Here is a 23376-nt window from a genome sequence, read left to right on the forward strand (position 1 = left end):
AGAAGGTACCTCCACATAGATGGAATATTCAGAGGAACCCAACCGGCCAGCTATAATTTTGAAATGAAATTCTAAAAAATAAAGTATATGGGGCTATCAAAGCATGAGTCTTTCAAAATGTCTATATAACTACATCCATGACCCATGACTCACTGTAATGCCTGTGTAATTTAGGCCTCTGAACAAAGTTACACAGCAAAAAATGTGTGAGACATAATGGTAGGTCATGGTAGCATTCATTTAGCATGATGATAAATATTCCTAGTTAAGGAAATTTTTTATTAAGCTGTTTAATAGATACAGAGTTAAACTGTGACAAGTTCTTTTTGTTTTCAAGTACCCTTTGGACCAGTTCCATTATATAATCTATAATAATTGATAACAACTGAAAAGTAGTGTGGGGTAATGGATAGAAGCTGGCCTTGGAGACAAGAAGACCCAGGTTTAAATCTGGCCTCTGACAAGTGTGACCCTAGGAAAGTAACTTAATCCCACACTCTGAGCAACTCCTTAAGATGACCTTGCAGATTAGATGCTGGCCAACCACTGGTAGAGTGAGTTTCTTCTCTCTATACCAATGATATCGCTGGTCCAGTCCCTATCTGCTATAATAATAAAAAAGCAGGATGTAATCCAGTTGAATATTTTATTTTGACTTTACATGCGGTGTTAAAAACCCAAAGTACATAGTATTTACACATCCACAATACAAGTTTACAAGATATCTATACATGTTAAAGTACTCTATAAAACAGTATAGAGTAACTTCAAGTTAGGGTTACTTTTTTATGCCGTACCATTAAAAAAGATACAATCTGTGTTTACCTTTGCACAAATGGATAAAGCATTTAAAAAAATTAAATTAACAGAATCGAGACTAGATTGAATGTTAGAAATTTCAACATAAATACTGATAGAACTCACATTACACTCTACAAGGCAGCACAATGTTACAGAAAGTTATCAGGGCTCACGCACAAGTATTGTTTCAGTTTTACACAAGTCAGGATTAATATTGGTAAAGTGAATTCAAACAAACATTTGTTGTGGGTGAACTGAGCCGTGTTTGTTGGTGGTGATTGGTTGATTTAATTCATTATTAATCTACGATAATTTAGTTGCACTATTGAAGTGTTTTAAGAACAAAGACGACAGTTTTGGGGTTTCCAGAGTTCTCAGGAAATAATGCTCTTTATCAAGCAATATCCTTTAAGGAAAAGAATAATTGCATTATTCTATGTTGTGTGTAAAAAACAAAAACCAAGAAACAAAAACCTTGGCCTTCAGCAAATTCTTCTCCCCCACCCCCTACAATATAATAGAAATCAGCTTTATCTCTTTTTTTTCTTTGTCCTAATAATCCATGAATGCTCTCTGCCTTGGTTCTTTCTACATTAGTTTCAATAAACAACGTGTTAACTAAAACAGTCGTCGGTGAGGCACATCCTCAGCTGCAAGCGTTTCAGTAAAACCGCATAAATGATCTCTTTACAAGATCTCGGCAGGTGTCACATTACCCTGGAAACCTCATTCAATTTCACATTCTCAGTGTTTCATCAGGAGGAAAACAGGAGTGGAATGTTCATCATGGCAAAGGATAGGCCGCAGCTCTATGGTTGGACTGGTTTCTGTGTGTTCGTGTATAAGTTTTAACCATTAATTGTTCCAGATCATTTTATGATTTAAAAAAAAAACAACAACAACTTTGCAGGTGCTGGTTGAGAAACACAACTGGCACTCGGAAAATGATGTGCGATAGTGAGAACACCGGACAGATTCTAGTACTTTTACCATTCTCATGAATAAGGCACAAAATGCACAGATTCAGGTAAACCCACACGTAATATTTACAGCAAATTGTCATAACCTGCATGACTTTGGAGAAAAATCTTCACATAACACAACATAAACAAAATGATTGCACTACTTGTTAACTTTCTCAGACTGCTTCTGTAGGGCCAATTGTTGATTTTCTCATACACTTAAAAGAAAAAAGGGAAGAGATGGTGGGCATGAAAAGGGATATGGGGGATAGGACACGGAAGAATTTTTCTACAGGGTAATATTGAACAGAACCAAGGCATAACCTTGCATTGGTACGTCCAAAGTTTCTAAAATGACTGGGGTTTGGATTCACAGTGGACAGGTAGCTTAAGCTACCAAATACTGGTGGAAAAACCATGGACTCATGTTTAATACCTCTATCCCTCAAAACTGGCAAGATCATAATTGAAGGTTGGATGAATAGCAGCACAAAGTTCCTTAGGACTTTTACATTCTGGCACTGGGTCCCACATCATTCCAGCTAAATCACTTGAATCCTGGCTCCATTTTCTAAATCAAAGCTCAACCCAGTGGACTGCTGTACAAAGACATTGGTGTCTGTTGTTCAGTCATGCTCAATGTAAACAATTCCAAAGCATAAAAGATGCAATGGGTACCTAAGTAGATCCTAGTGTATACACAACACACACACACACACACACACACACACACACACACACACACACATGTGCATAAGCACGTGCACAATCACAACAGTTTGTTGGTGGCACTGACAAAATGCCACACATGAAAAAAAAATGCTACAGTTGGGCCAGAGACTGAATTTTCAGCAAATTGCTTGGTAATCTAGAAGTTCATTTCTTGGAGACATTACCATCCTTTTTTTGACATTTGTGCAAGAGGCAAGGTGAATGCATACATATTAAATGTTCACATTTAATGGGAAGACCACACATCATGGCAGTCTAAAATGAACCCATTTTCAAGTATTTGCTTACAGATTCTTCTGAGTACTGTATTCCCTATTTATAACCGTAAAGTAGCCCCATTGCTATACCTCCTTAACTCCAAACAAAAGAAATGGAATGACCAGCACCTTCCTTTGTTTTTTGTTTGTTTGTTTTAAGCAAGTACTTTGAAGCCTTGCAGTAGCTACATGTGGCAAGTTCTGAAGTTGCCAAAGTCAAGCAGTTTCTTTGGCCACTTGGTTCTCTTTAAATACAAGCGAGTCTCTTGTCTTAAGGTACCCACCCCCCAACATCATCCCTACAACCAGTACAGGCTAAAACACCCAGGAATAGAACACACAAGTCTTAGTAGGTGTATTTGTTCAGTGGTCTGACTGATGGAGTCTGAGGAACGAACGAGGGTTTTGGTGGCACGTCAGGTTTTAAGGATGGTGTCCTCTTTATTCCTGTCCGAGGGAGGGTGCCATTACTGGTATAACTGCTCTGTCTAGAGAGAGAAGGCTGCAGATGAACACTGACTGGCGTTCCCTGCATGTAGTCCATCTTCGCACCTCCCGTGGCAGGCATATATCCTCCACGACTAATACTAGGCTGTCTCGATAACAAAACACCATTTGGTGAGTTTAAGTTTTTAGGCATAGCTGATATGGAGTGCCTCTGGGAGGAATTTTTGTGATAGCCCCTTTGTCTTTCCAGAGAGGTCATTGGGACCCCAGGAGTGGTGGGCACATCCACCCGCTTTGTTGGACTGTTCCTCGGGAGAGTAGAAGGAGGGGAGTACAATGATGCCTCCCGGTTTGGAACCTTAGGTGGAACCTCGGACATATTTCCCATTGGGTCCAGCATTAGGGTCTGGTGAACCATTTGGATATCTCCCATGATGGCTTTGGGGTTACTACTTGGGTCACTAAGATGTTTCAAGAGATCATTGAGAGTGTTTCTGGAATCAACAGAACGCCGGTGATCTCTTTTGCTTGATTTGGTTAGTGGGTGATCAATATTTTGAAGCTTTTTCTCAGCTTTATGAGCATTAGAATTTGAGAAAGATGTGTTATAGTCATGGGTAGCATTTGGAAGAACAATAGCACTGGGAATGTGCCCATGACTTAGTGGAGAGTGGGGTGGGGGACTTGAAGGAAAAAACTGCGGAGTGTCTTTCCTTGAAGCGCCATGTGCCTTATCTGATTGGCTTTTCACGGACTGAAGGGTCTTCTGTTGGAGGACAGGGGTGGACTCAGGTGTAGGAAGTGCAGCCAACTCTGGAGGCTGGCCTCGATGGTCCATTATCATGGATTTTGTATCTCCATTGGGTGGTAGCTCTTTCCGACTAGTCAGGAGGTTGGTGTACAGTTTTGGCGAATCAATGTTTTGTTGATATTCCTTGACGGGGCTATCAAATAAACCATTGAGTTTGGCAAAGCTCCCACTGGAGTCTGTACAGGACTGAGCAGATTCAGCATCTTTGTGGATCTTTCTGGATTTCCGAACAAACAAATCACGATAACAGTAAACCGCCACACCAGCGATGAAGGCGCCCAGTACAAAAGCCGCAAAGACACAAGTGATGAGAACATTCATGTGTACCATCTGGTTGGAATCTCCAGATTGTACTTCCCACCTTACACCTGTAATAGATATGCAGGAAAGAAGTTAAGGGCCTAGCAATTCTTCCAGCAAGTAGCTTTGAAAAAGGGTTATTGTCATGTTATAAGTAAAACTACTTCCATAGGGTTAACAAGCTTGATTTGGAGTGACAGCTCCCACAACTTTTCATCTTTACTATGGGATTCCCAGGTGAGAGGATTACCATAGCTGTAAGGACTGTTATCAGAATTCACATCCCTGACTATCCATTGTTACGAGGCTCCACTGATGATCCAGTGCCTGTCTATCTACCATCCTCCAACATCTCGCTATTTATCGCATAAGAAGTTTATGTAATCTTAGTAACTTTAAGGATTTCTGCCAGAAAATTGGGGTTAGGTGTCTGTTGTCTAGCTAGGCAATTAGTGAATTGTAAAGGGATTTGTCTCATGCCTTTCTCCCTAACCCACAAATCCATAGCAAAGGGCAGCTGGTATTATGAAAAAACATGTAAGAACTAACATAAATGTACACACCATGCTAATAAAATCACGATAATTTGTTAGGATTTTTTTTAATAGTCACACATATTTTATTCACACACTAGAAAGCATTCATTGGGCAGCTGTGAGTCACTAGTTTCCCGGAGTGTGTTTGCTCCAATTATCTTTTTTTTTTTTATACTTCTTGCCTGGGAAGTACTCTCAATCAAATTATACACTCCTTTAAAAATCCACAGAGTCTAGTGAAAGGCACTACATACTAGTGGGGCAACAAAGTACAAGAATCTTCAAGAGAGATATTTAACTTAGACCTAGAAGAAGAGTGGATTAGTAATTATTGGAATTTTTAATGCAACCACAGACATCCCACAGTCAAAACAACGTTAGTTTAAGGAGGAACCTAGCTCTGTTACATGCAATAGACACAACTATCCCAGAGTGAGTGAAGATAAGAGTGAGATTTTAAGATTTTCTTGCTTTGGGTTAGTTGCCAAGGCCTTTGAATATTAGTTTAGGGGTCATGTTTATGGTTATTACAGATTTCAGTGACATTGTATAAAAGACTCAAAGAGAAGGCAGAATGAAGAGCTCACTAAAACAAGAGGAAAAAAAGAAGCTAGTAAAAAAAAAAGAAACTTATGAGTGACAGATTAAAAGGAAAACATAAAATCCCAAATCAACAAAGAGAAATCATAAATGACAATGCACTGACAAAAATAAAAACTGTTTGGAAACCTGATATTATGTTAGATAAATAGTACAGTATGGATTTTTTTTCCAGTACAAAAGGATCCAGCAAACATATTTTTTATTATTTCTTGTAATAAAAATGACAGATGTGGAAAAATGGTTGCTATTCTTTGTTTCATATGATAGCCATACCAGTAAATGCCTTATAGAAAAAATATATATTCATGTATAATTTAATATATTTAATTTATAATATATTTAATTACATTAGTATAGTAAACTTATTTATGTGTAATTTAAAATATAAATATATAAATGTTTTATATATTTATTTTTATGAAGGATTAACTAGTATGGCTATCACAAGTGAGGAAAAAAGTGTGTAATATATATAAGTGTGTATATACACACATATATACACTTATTTATATGAAGCATTAACTAGTAGGGATATGATAAGCAAGGAAAAATATGTGTGTGTGTATGTGTGTACATATGTATATATATGTGGGTATTTGTGTATAAGTATATATGTGTATGTATATGTATATATGTGTGCATACACACATACATACATTTATTTATATGAAGCATTAACTAGTAGGGATCTCATAAGCAAGAAAAAATATGTGTATATATATATATGTATATACACACATATGTATATTTATTTAAATGAAATTTTAACTAGTAGGGATATCATAAGCAAGGGAAAAAATGTGTGTGTGTGTGTGTATATATGTATATGTATGTATGTATGTGTATGCCAAAATAAATATAGCAAGAGTCTGGGCTGCTGGACACAATCTCATAGATGCCTTTAATTTAGTGGGCACCAATTAGCTGGCATTGTTTTCTGGCGTTGTTTGAAGGGGCTTCCAATTTCTTGCCAGATCTTTCTCAGACCATTAGCTCCTTCAGGGAGAAATTCAATGTATCAAGATCATCTGCGTGGCTGTTTTACCAGCCCTCTCTTTATGAATTGTTCACTTCTTTCATCTGTTAAAGAACACATTCAGACTTAACCTAAGGACACCCGAGGGCCTGAGAGGACCAGCAGCAGAAGCAATGACACATAAAACTTTCCCAGTGTCACTTCTCAAGGGCCATCAGAGAAAAAGGAATCAAGGCACCCTCAGGACCCAGTGACCCTGCACTGGGAGCCCTCAAACGTCAGGTTTCCACTCAGTTTGTAATGTATTCCCTGGTAAGGCCTTACCCTTTGGGATACCTGATAAAGGATCAGTAAAATCGGAAGTGTTTGGTTCATCTTGAACTACAAATTTCCGGGAGCTCGTCAGTTTAGGTTTCCAGGAATCAATCACTTTGGGTGTTATTTCTGGGATACTTGCCATTGTAGTAACAGAAGATGAGGATACCTCCATGTCTGTGGTGGCAAACAGATTTTTATTAATGTGTGTGTGTAGGGGAAAGAATGTTTTTCCCCCTCACTAGTCTGTGGCATTTCTTAGCAAATTATAAGTGACATTCAAAGAAAGCTTCTTCTAGCTCTTCACACAAACGCATCTGAGGAAACTAAGTCGAATCCCTTCCTTTCAAGGGAGGAACAAAAATAAAAAAGCAAGTATGAAACAACATTGAACAGGTTTCAAAAATAAACAAGTCCAGGAAGCTCCCATTGAATACCCCATGGCCATTCATGTTATCCAGGGAGAGGGGAAAAAAGTCAGTCCTATTTAATTTCTATTTCCTTCCCTTCAGAGAGCTATTTAATTTCCTCCTGTTTTGTTTTGTTTTTCTTTTTTAAAAGCATATTCATGGAAGGTTTTAAAATGCATATTATGTGCTCCAGATATGGGCTTATGAAAACCTAATATGCATTTTTTTAAAGCTCAGAAACCTTAACCAATAGTATAATTTGCTTAGAAAAGAGGTACATTAGAAAAATAGATTTCTGACCCAGGAAACAAAGGGCACCCACAAGTTTTGGTTATGCTCTTCTTAGGTGTGAATAATTCTCGGTTTGTAGATCATTCACCCCTCCCTCCAGAGTGATCATGGCCCACGGCAGAACCCTTAAGCAATGGCTAGCTGCACTTTGCTCAAGGTTCCCCCCAGATCCCTGTAGAAATGTCTTCAGAAGAGTTAAGAGATTCATGCAAAAAGAAATGGAATCCACAAGCAAAACAATGACCACTTCCCTAGAAAACATGCCCTCTTGGATCAGGCCTGCCACCCTTTACTCTGAGAAATGAAGATGCCAGGGAGTTTTAGAAGTGCCAGTAGGAGCAAAAAACACTTAAACGCTTTAGCATGCCTAGAACAGAAAGCAGCTAAGTGGATTTTCTGCAAGTTTAGAAAACAAAACAAAACAAAAGCTCAAACTTCTTTTAGGTGAAGACCTCAAGGATCACATTTCAGACCCGTGCAAACGGTCCTAGGTCAATCCACTGTGACAAGACACAGATGCAGATGTGGAAACAGCCCACTGATATGATATATCAGAGCCTGGTTTCTGTAATCCATTAGCTAAAGCCCTCATCAGGCCACAAGGCCTGATGATTTCCATGATCACAAAACACTAGGTAACATTTCTAAAACTTGTAAATACACATTTTAGCAAATGCGTATTTGTTTTGTAAGTCTTAGGATAGGTGAAGAGAGAGAGGGGGAAGGCAATGAAATTCTACCATCCATTGGGCATAGATGGCCAAGAGAAACATTCGTAATGCAGGAGAAGGGGGAAAAAAAGGTAGGTTGACTTGCGTGCAGCTGAGATGCAGTCTATGTTAATTAGCCTTCTTTAAAAAAATTTTTTTTAAAGGATGAGTCTTGGTCAATGATAAACTGTTAACATGCGGCTACACGGGGGTGAGGTGTCCAGAAAGACAAAAAGTCTCTCACTACCATCAGTGGGATTATGAGTCAAAGCACAAAAATGAAGGGGTGCCAAACTGCGCAAAAGGAGGGGGGGCTGAAAATGCTGAACTGAAGGAAAGAAAAAGTCATTAATTCAAAAAATTAAAAAAAACTAACCAGATGTTGGACCGCCAAATATTTTGTAATCTGGTGTAGTTGAAGTAGGCAAAATTTCTAAAAGAATTAAAGGAACAAGTAATCAGTGCAAAGTAACCAAAAGAAAGCAAAAATTTATAAGTTCTAGGTAAAAAAAGTCAAATTAAAAGACTGCAAATTCAAAAAACAAAAACAAAAAACAAAAAAACCTATTCTGATACTTTTCTGTAGATTTCCTAAGCAGTTTTAAGAGGTGAAGAGGAGAAAAAAAAAAAAAAGGAAAACTTCCCTATTGACTCCCCAAGACCAAATAACCTGGCTTTTGCGAAGTTTTAAGTTAAATGCTAGGTGGTAAGGTGAACAATGTCCTTAATAGAAAGTTGATCATCAAGTAACGTCCACGTGCGAATGTGGCAGCAAGAGGCCCGAGTGATCTCGTCTTACCATGGCAGTCCCCAAGTTGTGCTGTGTTGCCATATTCGGGGTCTTGCTCATATCCTCCAGCACTGTGGTTATGGGAAGCAAAGAAGTCCTCAGTTAACAACCTTCATAGGAATACAAGTGACAATCAAAGCAGAACCAAAAACATAAAACTGGTTAGCAAATACAAGATAGGGGAAGGTTTTAAAAAAAAAAGAAGCAAACAACATTACATACAAATATTCCCTTGTTACAATGTCCGTGCTCAATAGCTTGCTAATGAGGATGATTAGGATAACAGTATGTAGTTTTTCCTCCACACCCACATCCCTTTTCTGGCTATGGTTTTCCTGCCTTTGTCTTCATGTCTATGCCCAGTAACAGTGGAAGAGACAAGTTCTTAGAACTTTGCTAGAATTCAGTGCCTTAACCTGACACACCATCAAAAGGAACAAATGAAATTTTGCCTAATGTGACAACAAGCACTTACAGCATCCCAGGCTTCACTCGGCCACAGGCTCCCTGGCTTAACCAGCCACAGTATGGGTCACGAGACGCAATGCAAGATCTGTATGAAAAATGAGAATAGAAGGTAACATGGGTTCTTCCCATCAGCCAAAGGTCTCCCCGTGGCAGCTTCCAGGTTAAGTAGAAAAAAGAAAAGCAGCTTACTTTTTACATGACCCATAACGCTCACAGCGACTGAGGGGAATTCTAATAACGCAGCTGGAGAAGGCTACATACAAGGCATGGTGATCTTGATCCAGCTGCAGGGAGATGACCTTTCTGTCCTCTTCACTCTCAGCATTACACCTGTTTGGGGGGAAACGTTTGGAAGTTTCAAGTCAGACGCCACATGGGCTGGAGAAGAAGACAGCCACTTGGGATGTAGCTGTCTGCTGGAACTGGGCATGTCTTGAGGAATAAATACTCCCTGCAGAAATCTAGGTAGATGTCTGTCATCTCTTAAATGTAATAATTTACACGTTCTATCTTCTACCTCTCTGAGAGTATCAAGCCCAAGGAAGTCAAGTTTAAGGGTGGGTAAAGGGTTCCTAAAGACTGTTAGGAGAAGCTTCAGAATTTTGATGATCCATAGCTCCAGAATCAGAATTTCTACTTTTGCTTTGGAAAAAATGGATCTTCCTGTACATGTAAAAATATGAAAGAGTGTCAGATTTAGGACTCAGAAGCTTTGGGTTTGAACCACAAGCTTTGCCACTCGACTCATGTTCCCACCTTGGACAATTTATTTAATGTCTCTGGGCCTCCATTTCCTCATCTGTAATAACTAACGTTTATATACTACCTACTCGAGCACTATGTTAAGTGCTTTATGATTATATTATTTGATCCTCACAACAACCCTAGGAGGCAGGTGCTATTATTATCCCCATTTTACAGATGAGGAAACAGAGGTAAAGTGACTTGTCCAGGGCCACACAGCAGGTAAATGTCTGAGGCCAGATTTGAACTCACCAAGATGAGTCTTCCTGACTCCAAGCCCAGCACTCTGTCCACTGTGCCACCTAGCTGCTCAATAACTATAAAACAATGGTGCTATGCTAGATGACCTCTGAAGTCTAAATCCTATGAACTCCCCTCTGGAGTTTTCCTTAAGTTCAACTAAAAGAAAGCTAGACTCACCTTCATTGGAAAAACCAATAAACATGCCACAGAACAGATTAGGAAACATTCCTCTGCCCATATACCAGAGAGGAAACAGGATATCATCTGCCTTGTCAGCTTGGTCATAGTATCAGGTGGTTTCAAAGGTGGTGTGTGTGTGTGCGCACCTCTGTGTGTGTGTGTGTGTGTGTGTGTGTGTGTGTGTGTGTCTGTGTAATGATTATAGATGTAAAAAGATTGATCAAATTTAAAGTTGGCTAAAGGGTTCTTAAAGATTGTCAGTTTTCTGGTTTGGATTATATACAGTTGAAAAACATGATTTTTAAAGGGAACAAGGGAACAAGTTTATGCTTCAATGCATATATTAACTACATCTTGGAAGGGAAACAATGTGATAGAGCAGAAAGAGTAATGGTTCTGAAGCCAGAGGATCTGGGTTTGAATCCCCATATTGTTATGGTAAAAGCATCCTTTACCATGATTTTATCCAACTCTTTTATTGGATATTATTTCATAGGGGGTTAAAGAAAACACAGAAAAAGATGTGTAAACATTCTTTTTTTTTTTTTACTTGTAACTGTTGGCTAGCATGTGGCATCCTAAAATAACTCAGAGATGTAACAGGGGTGTTGTTAAAAACTTCTCCCTTTCCCCAGGTGAAAGCAAGAGGGGATCCATTTTTAGTCTGCTCAATAATTCACTTTCTCTGCCTTCATGTACCCAATAAAATGACAAATATGGGGACTTTTTTGTTGAAAGAATACTCCCACACCAAACCATGACTAACTTAGGGGTCTAAGAGAAGACAGGTTGTTGTTATTCACCTGCCTCTTTGTGATGCCATTTGGGGTTTTCTTGGCAAAGACACTGGAATGGTTTGCCATCTTCTTCACCAGTTCATTTGACAGATGAGGAAACTGAGGCAAACAGGGTTAAGTCACTTGCCCAGGGTCACACAGCTAAGTAAGTATCTGAGGCCAGATTTGAACTCATGAAGATGAGTCTTCTGACTCAAATCTATCCCCTGCACCACTTAGCTGTCCCCAAGAGGAAAGTACTAGAGGGAAAACACTAGAAATATTTGGGCTGTGCTGGAGAAGAACTCTTCTAAAATATACTTACTTTGCATGGTTGTAAGCATCAATCTCTTCCAGTAACACACTGTCATTCAAGGAGAAAGGAGTAGTCTTTGCCAGGATCTTAAGTACCACTCCGGCTTCTGAGCCAAGGAATATGACTGTGTAGTTTTGATATGGTCCAGCTGAATGGTCGACTGCAATAGCTGTCAACCTATACCTACCAAAGAAGAGAGGAAAAACGATGTGGTAAAGTTGAGTGCTGAGCCAATAATAACTCTAATAGACATGGGTGTAATTCCCTGAACAAACCTACCTGACCCGAGTCTTTGTGAACCAGGGCTCCTCAATGATAGATGGGACAGCAGAGTCCATCAAAGGATGTGACTTGATGAAGGACAAGGTTTCATCAGGGAAATCAATTGAAGTTTTGTAAGCTTCTGCAAGGCCATGCTTTGCACAACAGCCAGGCCTGAAAAGACCAATGCCAATTAATTTTTCTTCCACTAAAATCAAAGTTCTGGCGAGATAATGAAGTTAATAAGAGAATATGTAATAGAGAAATGAGGATGTCATCTTTATTTGGGGAAACACATTTTTATTTTGCTTGATCTCAGAGGGCACAACCAGTAGCAATGGGTATATGAGGCAGAGAAGCATACTGAATAAGGAAATACTTTCTAGCAGTTAAAACTGTCCAAAAGTGGCATGAGATGCCTCAAAAAGGGACAGGTTTTCCTATCCCTGGAGATCTTCAAATGGATCCTATATGAACACTTGCAGTATGTTGAAGAGAATATTTGGGATTTAGGTATGGGATAGACTAGATCAGGGGTAATTGACCTGGGGTTCATGGGCTCTGCAGTAATCTGTCAATAGATTTTAGAAGGTCTGTGACCCTGAATGGGGGGGGGGGAATTACATCTATACTTCAATATACTCGGTTTCCTTTGTGGTCCTATGTAATTTATTTTATGTATTGAAAAAATAAAACATTCAGAGAAAGGTCCATAGGTTTCACCACATTACCAGTGGGGTCTATGACTCAGAAAACTAATAACAATCCCTGGACTGGATGGCTTCAGAAGACCATTCCATATGGGAGACTGGGTGATTCTATGATTCTGAAAGGACAATAGTAAGAGGCAGGGGAGTGGTGAAGAGTCACAAAGGAGAAATGTTATTTCCACTTATACGATGATTCCTCCATATTCCATACCTTGCAAAGGTGCTATTCACAAACCAATTTTACTGACAAGTTACTAAAGATATCATGGAAGGAATTCCAGAACTATGTGGGAAGTTGGAATTGGATGCTTCCTTCCATCTCTCCTGGGGCTAAGATTCTACAATTTTGATTCTTTACTATATCAGGAGTAAGACCCCTACCTCAACTACTTTTTTTCTTTTTTCTTTCTTTCTTTCTTCTCTCTCTCTCTCTCTCTCTTTTTTTTTACCTTGGCTTTGGGACTTTGTCTTCAGGTACTGCTGTCCAGACAGAGTCTGGTGTCTTCTGTTCTTTAAACCTTCCTTTGAATACTTTTTCAATGTCATCCATGCTGAAAGCACATACGGCTGAACCAGGGATGCTGTAAGAAGAGAGAGAGAAAAAAAATCCCTAGGAGATTCTAACAAGGAAACCAAGAACTTCTCTGAAGGTCAGGCACTGAGTCCCTCACCTGTTAAGCTGTGTGGTAAACACGCCGACCACGGTGGGGATGCCATTGATTTGTATGATGTCAGTAATGGACTGAAGGACGTCAAAGTAGAAAAACGAATCCCCAGGGACAGAACAGTTGAGCCGGGCCTTGAGGAAAGAAGTCCAGTGTTTCTCCAGGACCCGCTGGGAGCCACCCATGTCATTTTTGCATATACGGGCCACACGAGAATACACAGCCTGCCCAGATGAAGAAAGAAGAACAGCAGGGATGTGAATAGGGGGGAAAATCAGGAGAAAGAAAGCTGTTTTTCAAGAGATCAATACAAAACAGGAAAACTGTCTGGTTTAGAGGAAGCCTTTTTTAAACAAAATGAATTCAGACCAGACTAAGCAAATCAGAGAGAGGGGCTATCTTAGTAATAATAGCTAAAACTTATTTATATAGTGCTTTAAGATTTGCAAAACATTTTATAAATATTACCTCATTTGAATCTCACTACAACCTTGGGAGGCAGATGTGATTATTATTATTCTCATTTTAAAGATGTGGCAACTGAGGCAGAGGTTAAGCGGCTTGCCCAGAGTCACCAAAGTTAGTAAGTGTCTGCGGTTATATTTGAACTCAGGTCATTCTGATTCCAGATCCTGTGCTCTATCCATTGAGCAACCTAGCTGCTTCTCCTGGATCTGACCTAACTTCTTCCCAGATGTTCTTACTGTCCATGGAATCTACTATTGGCAGGGAAGTGTGTGCATACCTATGTATGCATGCATGTGCATGTGGGGGTGGGATGGAGAGTAACACATATAAGTCTTAGTTACAGAATACTCATTCCTGATGTAGCCTTCTTTTGTCTTTTTTTTTATAGTAGTCTACTTTTGAAATAGCTTTGTGTCATTCAGAAAAAAAGACTAGTTCTAGAGGGTTAAGAAACTAGCAAAGACGAAACTTATAGATAAAAACCCATGAAAATAAGAGAAAATGAGAGTCTCAAAGCTGCTGTTTCTCCTTTGGACATTGTTCAAGTCTCCCCAGGAGTCACTATCGTAAGATGAAAGCTGTCTGGTTTGAAGGTACCTAAAGAGGTCAACTGAGGCCCAATGCTTTGCCCAAGGTCACACAAATAGTAAGAGGCAAGGCAACCTAAGATATGAACTCAGGTCCTGTGACTCCAAATTCAATACTCTTCCCAAGATAGCCAAAAAACCTTTATGGAGGACATGCAGTGCAGCCATACACGAAGGTATCACAACTATATCACTAACTCTCCCAGATCAGCCTCTCACTCCCACACAGTGCCACATAACATAAGTCTGTTACCATATACTTGCCTTGCCTAAATTATTATGTTCTACAGCAATTTCTCGAAAGAAGAAATAAACATAGTTTCCATATTCTATGGCATGAAGAAAGTGTGGTTCTGAAAGAAAAATTGAAGACAAACTGGTATCTAAAGGAGAATTCAATTAGTATTAGACGCTGAGTGCTATGAATGACTGACAGATGTCCCTTAGTTACATACAAACAAGTCAACAGGAGCTCTGATATGCCAAAGATTTTAAGGAGTTCAAATATAGGTGCATTCAAGCTTCGATGAACTTGGGAGTCTTTAATGTCAGCTAATGGACTGTAAAAAGGTCTGCAGGGAATTATACTACAGCAAAGGTCTTTGTTTCTACAGATTTATTCATTAACCTATTTAACCAGGAAAGAAAAACTCTTACACTGCAAATAAAACCTTGAATTCCAGGTCCAAAGAAACAGTTCAGTTTCTCAATTCTTATGTCTGTAGACATTCACCAAATTCACCCTTACTAGGATTGTATGCAAGGATTTGCCGAGGATCACATGAAAAAGAGCCTGGCTGAGGTCAGACTCCTGATGTGAATTCTGGTCCCTTGACTCCCAGTCAAAGGCTCCCTTCCCTAGACTCTGCCAGAAGCAGAATGTGATAATAAACAACGGTCTGTTATTGGACCTCCTCCCTCCCAGGGCCCTTGGCTGGCTCATCTTTGGCTCTAAGATGCCTCCATTTTTCAAAGGTACCTTTTATCCACTTGGAATCATATTTTATGGTTCGTAGGGCAGATCCATCGCCCATGCTCCGATAAATGACAGCATCACTTGCCAGGAAATCGGCTACTGTTGCAGAATACAGTTTGCCATCTGAAATAAGAGTTCTGGATTTGGTATATAGCAATTGAATAAAACATTAAGCTTCTACAATGTGTAAAGTGCAGAGATGAGCACAAAGGCCAATGCAAAGATAACTAAGATGCTCCCGTTTCTCAGATAGCTTATGATCTCTTAGTCACAATAATAATACTTTGTATGTGTGTCATGTGGCCTCAGAGTCCACATCTGAAAACAGGGGCTGGCTCAGATGGTCTCTAAGCTATAAATTTATGTTGATACATGCAAAAATCCTTTGAGATAATCAGGGTAAATACTAATAACTAGCATTTATTTAGGGATTTAATGTTTGTAAATAGTTTACATGCATTATCTCATTTAAAGTTCCCAGCAACGTTGGGAGGTAGGCTTTTTTTTTTCCATTTTTATTTGGACCTGTAATTGCATCTATGTGGGGAAATCTTGGTGGGAAAACTCCCCCAACAGAGGCAAATCAACAACTCCTCTCTAACTTAAAGTTTTACAGAGTTTCCTGGAGGCCTTGAGAAACTGCTAAGAGTCATTCATCTAGTTACAGAGGTTGCCAAAGTGGGTGATTTCCCCCCACCCCCCGAAGCACTAGAATAATGGGGGGGTAGTAGTAGCCTCTGGTGCAGTTGTGGGGGCATTGAACAAAAATAAGGGGGCAGTGGAAGCATAAAGAAAGAAGAGAAGAAAAGAAAATTTTGAAAAATCATTCCTACATGTTACATCTGTTGTGTAATAGAGTTAAAGTCATGGTAAATACATTATTTTCCAAATAAACACACAAAATGTAAGTTATAACCAATCAGTGGTCAAGTCTGCCGACAGGTCTTAACAAGCAAGTGTTGGTAGGCAAACATGTTGTGCATTGTTAGGAAGTCCAGCATGCATTGGCAGGAATATGTGTGTGTGTAATGACTTGTTTACAATATGATACTATATGGTTACATGATGCAATATTGCATCAGAAAAATTTCAATGCAGGAAAAAAACCGCAAATTTACAATAAATTATTAATTTAAGATTCATCATTTAAAAAAATATATTTTTTGAAATGATACAAATTTTTTTTTAAAAATCACTAAAGGATTAAAGAAAGTAGATTTCCAGGGGGGCGCTGAGTAATTTTTTTAAAAACGGGGTGGTTAGCCAAATAAATTTGGGAACCTCTGATCTAGTATATGTCAAAGGCAGAACTTGAATTCAGGTATTCCTGACTCCAATGGTGGTCTTCTGGTCACTATACCTCGCTGCCTCTCATGATGTAGGTCCTGACAGTATTATTATGCCCATCCTATAGATGTGGAAATAGATTCGAAGAAACTAAATTGAGTTGTCCATGTACACACACAGCTACTAAGTGTCAGAGGTCAGATTCAAATTCAGGACTTTTTGAATTCAAATCCAGCATATAAATCTAGCAAATCTATCCACCAAATCATACTGCCCCTGTTGTATCATTACTTTCATTTTACAGTTAGGAAACTGAGGTACAGAGTAGTTAAGAAAATTACTTTTCTAAGTTCATATAGCTAATTAAATAGCAGATCTAGGACTAGAAATAAGGTCTCCTTACTCCACACAGAGCAGTCTTTCTGCTATAATACATATGATTTGTTATCACCTAAATAGTCACTTCTCTTTTGGAGTTATTATAACTTTCATTTTCACTTCCCATCAATGTCTTCTGGAAACCTATTTAAAGATCTGACTTTCAGCACACCTGTGTCAAAGATACTATCCAAGTGGTTATAGGCTTTCCTGTAAAAAATCCTTCATCTCCTTTAATGTCAAATGTCCTTTGGAATCATGACTAGAAAAAATCTTACCAGCAAAGAGGGCAACATTGGTTTGTCTGGCATCAAACGGGCACCTTGCCAAGCCACTAATTTCTTCCCCATCATACTCTAAGGTATTCAACTGCAAAAGAAGAATAAAGAGCAGGCATCACATCTGTTCTATGTACCAGCTTGAAGGCAACTGTGTCTGACTCCTGTTGTAATTCTATATGACTAATTCTGTCTTTCTCTATTCTTCCACAGCATCAGAGAGAAAACAAGTCACTGGGGTACAGACTAGAAAACTCAACTCTGACATTGAAATAGTGAAGGTTTAAAAACCTATAACAATAACAGACAAATCATATCCTACCCAATGTACTTACCCTATAGTATCTGCACATGGGATTAAATGCATTTGTGCCACAGACAAAAACCATCTCATCGTTTCTTGGAACAAACACTTTAATAAAGTTGTGGCACTCATCCTAAAAAAAAAAATTGAGTTACACATTAACAATTGATTTTTCACATGGCTTTCTGAGAGAATACCCCTCTAAAAACTAGAACTACTCCAAGCTTTCCACAGTTGAACTCACTTTGTGTTTGCCTTTCATGGCACAGTTTTCTCGATCCTGTTGCCTTGACCTCCATGTTAATTTCTGTTTTAATTAAATTAAAAAAGAGATTAACTTTCTTTTTTACCTTGGAAACATTTTCTCAGAGATGGAGGATGCATGGGGGCGGGCAGAGATGGATAAATCCAAATCAATTTCATGAAAAAATAGTTGCTTACCTTGCTTGGTATCACTTCTGCTTTGGGAATTTCATTTAAATTTACAGTATAAACTTGATCCCTGTTGGAAATAAGGGAGTAGGCCATGTTATTGGAAGGCAAAAAAATGAGAAGCTTGTCTCTGGGTTTTTTTGTTTGTTTTTTTACAGATCTGTCTCTCTAATATGTTGTAAAGCCCTTAGAGATTTCTCACCCTCTGAAACAATTTAGTCAACAAAGGGTATATTTTTATGAGTAAGATGCCTTTGGATCATTCCACTAGTCAGGGAGAGGTGTTATCATGGTAGCTCAAAGTATAAGCATAAACTTACTTATGCTATTCAGCTGGTTCATTCTAAGTTAAGAAAGAGGGAAGAATTATTTCCCAGCTATTCTGAAGAGTTTTCAGAAAGACAGTCAAGTGTGAGACCTTAACAGCTAGAGTAACAAAGTGCTGATGAATGCTTTGTCTCTGGTTGTTGTCCCTGCTACAGAACTCTGGAAATTTTCTGCATAGCTTGGTTCTCCCCCCCCCCTTTTCTCCTGCCTACTTCTGATTTTTGATCACTATCTACATATTGCCTTTTCATGAACTAGATGCATTAAAGCACGCACCACTAGAGAAAAGAATTTTAATCTAATAAACCAACGAGAGGAAAATTACCTGCCAGCAATATAAAGTGTATCTCGAATTTTCAACATCAGCTGAAAGTCCAGCCTGTGCTGAGATTCATTGCCTGAAGGGCGTCCTCTAAAAACTGGATATTGCCTTGAATCTGCAAGTAAAAATGGCCTACACCATCAGTCAGGATTATGGAGTTGGAAGATCAATAGAGAACATTGATTAGCTGTATATACTAGTTGTAGAAGGGTTTTAACTAAATTCCTCTGGTAATGTCCTGAATGTAAATGAATAAAAGATGGGAAATGTCAGCAAATGGTCTTTTTTTATACCAAAATTACACGACTTATTTCTGATTGCTTTAGAAAAGAACACCTGAACAAAACTGCCTAATTTTGTGGTTTTAAAAAAAAAGAAAAGAAAAACCTAAGAAATGATCAGGGATAAATTCAAAATTAAAAATGCCTTATTAAAAAAAAGCAAATAAAAATGCACATCTCTATAAAACATGCCAAGGAATTGAGAATCAAAGTAGCTCTTTCTCTTGAAAAAGGAATCATTCTATGGCTTACTTACAGTGGTAATCAACAGTATTGATGGGTTCATCGTCCTCAGGAAAGCTGACTGCCCTCAGCTGGGAGATGGTTATTAACAGTATATATGCACAAAGCAGGGGGGGCCTCATGGTTGGCCAAAGGGGAGAAAAAAAGAGCAGAGCCTCCTCAGAAATCCTGGTTAGCTACCTGCAAAATAGAAACAGGTTGAAAAGATTTCTGAGCTGTGATAAAACTGTTTTCTCATTTGTAATCAGCTCAATTTCTCCCCCCCCCCTTCCCCTTCCCATAAACGCTGGCACCTTTACAAACACAGGGAGAAAGTGGCAGCATTCCAGAACTGATTAAATTTAGCATCTGGGAAGCGTATGGATGTTTGTGAATTTTTTAGGCAAATTCACAGGCCTTTTTTTTTTTTAGGTAACTATGTATGTCATCACAGCAAAGTCACAAGAACCACAGACAGAAATGCGGGCTGCTGACTTGGCAAGAAGACAGTGAAAGTTGGGACTAGAATTTCAATTAAACTACAATTTCTTTCCCTTCCCCCAACCCCCCTGAAAAGCATCCACTACAGAATTTCCCTCCACCCCATAAAATGCCTAAGCTGCCCTCACAGATATCCAGAGAGATAATGATGGCCGTCACCCTAGTAACCTATTGGTTGCAGATGATGCTATGCTATTGCTGTAAGCATAATGAGGAGTTTAACCCCAAAGTTTGTGAGTAGTTTTGATGGTTTGGTTTTGTTTATCTTGGACTTGGCAGTAATCAAAATATGGCGGCTACTAAATAGATAGCCTTGAATATAGGTACAGGTGAGACGGGTAAGAGGAAATGGCAGTGGAAAAAAAAGTTCTCTGTATAATGTGGCAAAAAAAAAAGATGGCAGAGATTAAATAGCTGAGTTGATAAATAGAGAGATCACCCAAGTATAAATATTTTTTAATGAAAACCTTCAGACACATGCCATATTAAAATACATTATGTAGACCTGGCTTCTTACAATATTAGAACTCCAAGTTTTGAGATCATCTCATCCAGCTCCTTAATTTTCACATGAAGAAACTGAGACCCTGAGAGAGGGAGCTACTTGCCCAAGGACACACAGCAAGTTATACAGGATCATAGATTGGAAACTAGAACAAACATTAAAAGGCCATTTTGTTGTATCCCTTCTTCACCCCTGTTTTTTTTTTAACAGATAGAGAAAATGAGGCCCAAAGAGATCAGGTATCTCAAACAGGTAGTAAGATGTCGAAGTCGGATTTGAACCCAGATCTTCTGATACCAAATCCTGCACTTTTTCATAGAAACAAATTAATTAAATGCATGTGGATTTTTTTTTCCTTACACAGAATGAAGATAGTAATAGCTGGTCTGCTGGGAATGTTGGAGAGGGGAACCATCCACTGGGCAGGGGTTGAACCACATATCTCCTAAGGCCCTTGAGATTACAATTCACCAAATAAAAAAGTTTACTCTGGAGGATGTTATTAAAGCTTAATTAACTTTAAAAACCAAGCAGCAACCAAAACCCCAGGGCACTTGCTCTACTCTCTTGATAGCTCTCAATGGGACAGATGGATATGTATGCAAAATTCCAAAGACCCCACTTTGCCCACACTCTCTCTGCCAACTTGGACTGCCAGCTACTATAAAAACACCTGGATTTTCTCCCCACTGAGAGGCTAATGTGAAGGCACGAGATTATTCCAACTCCCAGGGAATTCCAACCTCTTGGCCAGAGGCAACAAGATTGCTGCTTACACCATTCTTAGAGCAATCACACATGTAAATGTGAGTTTGGGGAATGCTGCCATTGTAAAGAGAGAACAATACTGGAATAAATATATTGGAGCCCAGATGAAAGGTATACTAGCCTCCAAAAGCTTTTGCTAAATGGAAGACAGAGATGAAAATAAATAGGAAAGTGTTTTAGAAAAACTGGGTGGGAGTGGGGATGGGGGAGCAGTGGGGAAGGTCAGAAATCAGGATGATTATTTGGGCTTACTTCAAGGAGAGATTTAGGAAGGCTTGAGAAGGAGGGCAAAGATCAGCTTATAAAATCTGACTAGGAAAAATCGAAAACTAAACCAGAGATGTCTGTAAGTAGAAGACTAGGAAAACAGTACTGTGCAGGATGTAAGGAGACTGCCTGAATTCAGTCCATTCCTGAATCTGAATATAATGTACAGACAAAGAGAATCTTGCTTATACAGTGACTAAGAGACCTTAAAGGGAAAATTTTATCTGAGCTAAGAGTGTAAGTGTCTGGGGGGTGGGTGGGGCGACAAGACAGGGAAACACCATATATATATATATATATATATATATATATATATATATATATATATATATATATATATATATATATATATATATATTAAGCTATTTTAATAGATTTAAAATATAAAATATATTTATTTTAACCATATTAAAATATTTTTAATACATCTTAAATATAAAACAATGAATTCCAGGGTTGTAGAAAATAAATATTTCTTTATTTTATGTTTAAACATATTAGAGAATTTTAATATAGTTTAAATATAAAATTAATAAAATGAGGAATAATAGTCTCTGAAAATTCTACTTAGAATATTAAATGGAGTTATCAAATTGAGTCAAAAGACAAGGGGCTTATAATTTGTCTATACATCTACTTATTTATATAGATTGGTTCCTGAGCTCTTCAGAATCACAGAAAGTAGAGCTAAAAGGAACCTTGAAATCATCATTTAGGGCTCTCTCCTCAATTGACAGAATAGGAAACTGAAGCCCGGAGGAGGAACATGACCAGGGTTAACCTGAGAGTGAAAAAGAGAGCCAACAATTAAACTGAGACCTCTCACCGTAAGGCACTTTATGCGTTGCTGAAACAGTTTTGTGCACCTTAACTGGCTGAGTGTGAGTGGTATTGAAGACATTATGAAAGTTCCTACTATGTTCTAGGCATTATTGCTAAGCCCTTTATCAGTACTATCTCATTTGATCTTCACGACCACCCTGGGAAATAGGTTCTATTATTATTATTGTTCCAATTTTACAATTGAAGAAACTGGGGCAGACAGGTTAAATAAATTACCCAGAATCACACAGCTAGCAAGTATCTGAGGGTGGATTTGAACTTGCATCTTCTTGACTTCAAGGCCCAGTGTTCTATCCATTTTGGTACCCAGTTGAGAGATGAAAGGCAGTAGTCCCAAGATGGAGGTCTTTCCCTTAAATGGTGGCTGCGACCCTACAAATTTATCCAGCAGCAGTTTTGTGTTGAGGGGAAACCAGAATCTTTCATGACAATTCCCTAAAATGGCTCATTTGCTAGGAAAGCTTACCCAATATTGCCCTTTGGGTCTAAGAAGGGGTCTGGGAAATCCATGTCCTACAATTTGAATCCTACCTCAGTCAATGGCTTCCTCTAGCTATAGCAAAAATCACTTCATTGCTCTGGGGCTAATCTAGGCTTATATTACTGCATGAACCTGATGGATGAGCAAAATGACCTCTAGAGGTCTTATACCTCTACTGAGGTAAGTTCTTCCAGCCTTACCTTCCTCACAGGGGGTTATCAAATTTATAAGGCCCTTTGAAAAGGTGAAGCATTATGTAAATATGAGATGCTCTGGTGATAATTAAATTATGCTAGGGCACCAGAACTAAGACCTTCAGTGCTATAGATGGGAGAAAAAAAAAAGAGTAGATCTCTATGCTGTTTTTTGATACAATGAGATAAAAACTGGAAAAACTTTCCACTTATCTGGATACTTACAAACAACTCGATGAATAAATGTTAGTCAGAAAGCTCTTTGGTAGCCATGAGGAAATAGTCTATCACACAGGCCATCACACACAATGTAGGCTACATCCTATTTCTCCCCTGTGTACTAGTGTTTCATCAAGGTACAAACCACTACGTATAAAGTATATACAGATACTACTGAAACTAATAATTAAATATATTATAAAACTTACATGAAAACAGAAATTTAAAAATGACGAGACAAAGACGAAATCATCTTTAGTCCTAGAGTCTTAGGGGAAAAAAAAAATCAGTCAAGCACCTCAGTATTTTGCCCAGGAATCTATTGATATCATGTAGACATAGACTTGCTGTCTTACGGAGAGTCGGACTGGATAATGCACCTTCCTGGAAAGGTTGTCTTTTCAGTAGTTGTGACCCTAGCAACAAGGTTGA

General features: G+C 38.6%; 1 protein-coding gene across 11 annotated transcripts in view; it reads right to left on the reverse strand.

The window, feature by feature from the left end:
- Positions 1-632: 632 nt before the first annotated feature.
- Positions 633-23376, reverse strand: part of SEMA6D (semaphorin 6D) — a 69734-nt gene continuing 46990 nt past the window's right edge. The window contains exons 2-19 of one of the 11 annotated variants that reach the window (XM_020973045.2): positions 19201-19367; positions 18667-18778; positions 18024-18084; positions 17827-17889; positions 17614-17715; positions 17279-17369; positions 15339-15458; positions 14624-14712; positions 13311-13528; positions 13089-13220; positions 11948-12103; positions 11678-11851; positions 9599-9739; positions 9417-9494; positions 8951-9051; positions 8528-8584; positions 6750-6917; positions 633-4378 (exon numbers count right to left, since the gene is read on the reverse strand). In XM_020973045.2, the coding sequence (XP_020828704.1) occupies positions 3099-4378; positions 6750-6917; positions 8528-8584; positions 8951-9051; positions 9417-9494; positions 9599-9739; positions 11678-11851; positions 11948-12103; positions 13089-13220; positions 13311-13528; positions 14624-14712; positions 15339-15458; positions 17279-17369; positions 17614-17715; positions 17827-17889; positions 18024-18084; positions 18667-18778; positions 19201-19309 (3252 nt within the window). In that variant the 5' untranslated portion in view covers positions 19310-19367 and the 3' untranslated portion in view covers positions 633-3098. The remainder of the gene's footprint in view (positions 4379-6749; positions 6918-8527; positions 8585-8950; positions 9052-9416; positions 9495-9598; positions 9740-11677; positions 11852-11947; positions 12104-13088; positions 13221-13310; positions 13529-14623; positions 14713-15338; positions 15459-17278; positions 17370-17613; positions 17716-17826; positions 17890-18023; positions 18085-18666; positions 18779-19200; positions 19368-23376) is intronic. The other 10 variants (XM_020973488.2, XM_020973404.2, XM_020973330.2 and 7 more) reach the window with 10 other exon arrangements.

The sequence above is a fragment of the Phascolarctos cinereus genome, unplaced genomic scaffold, assembly GCF_003287225.1.
Source record: "Phascolarctos cinereus isolate Bilbo 61053 unplaced genomic scaffold, phaCin_HiC Scaffold_3;HRSCAF=262, whole genome shotgun sequence".
Classification (NCBI taxonomy): Eukaryota; Metazoa; Chordata; class Mammalia; order Diprotodontia; family Phascolarctidae; genus Phascolarctos; species Phascolarctos cinereus.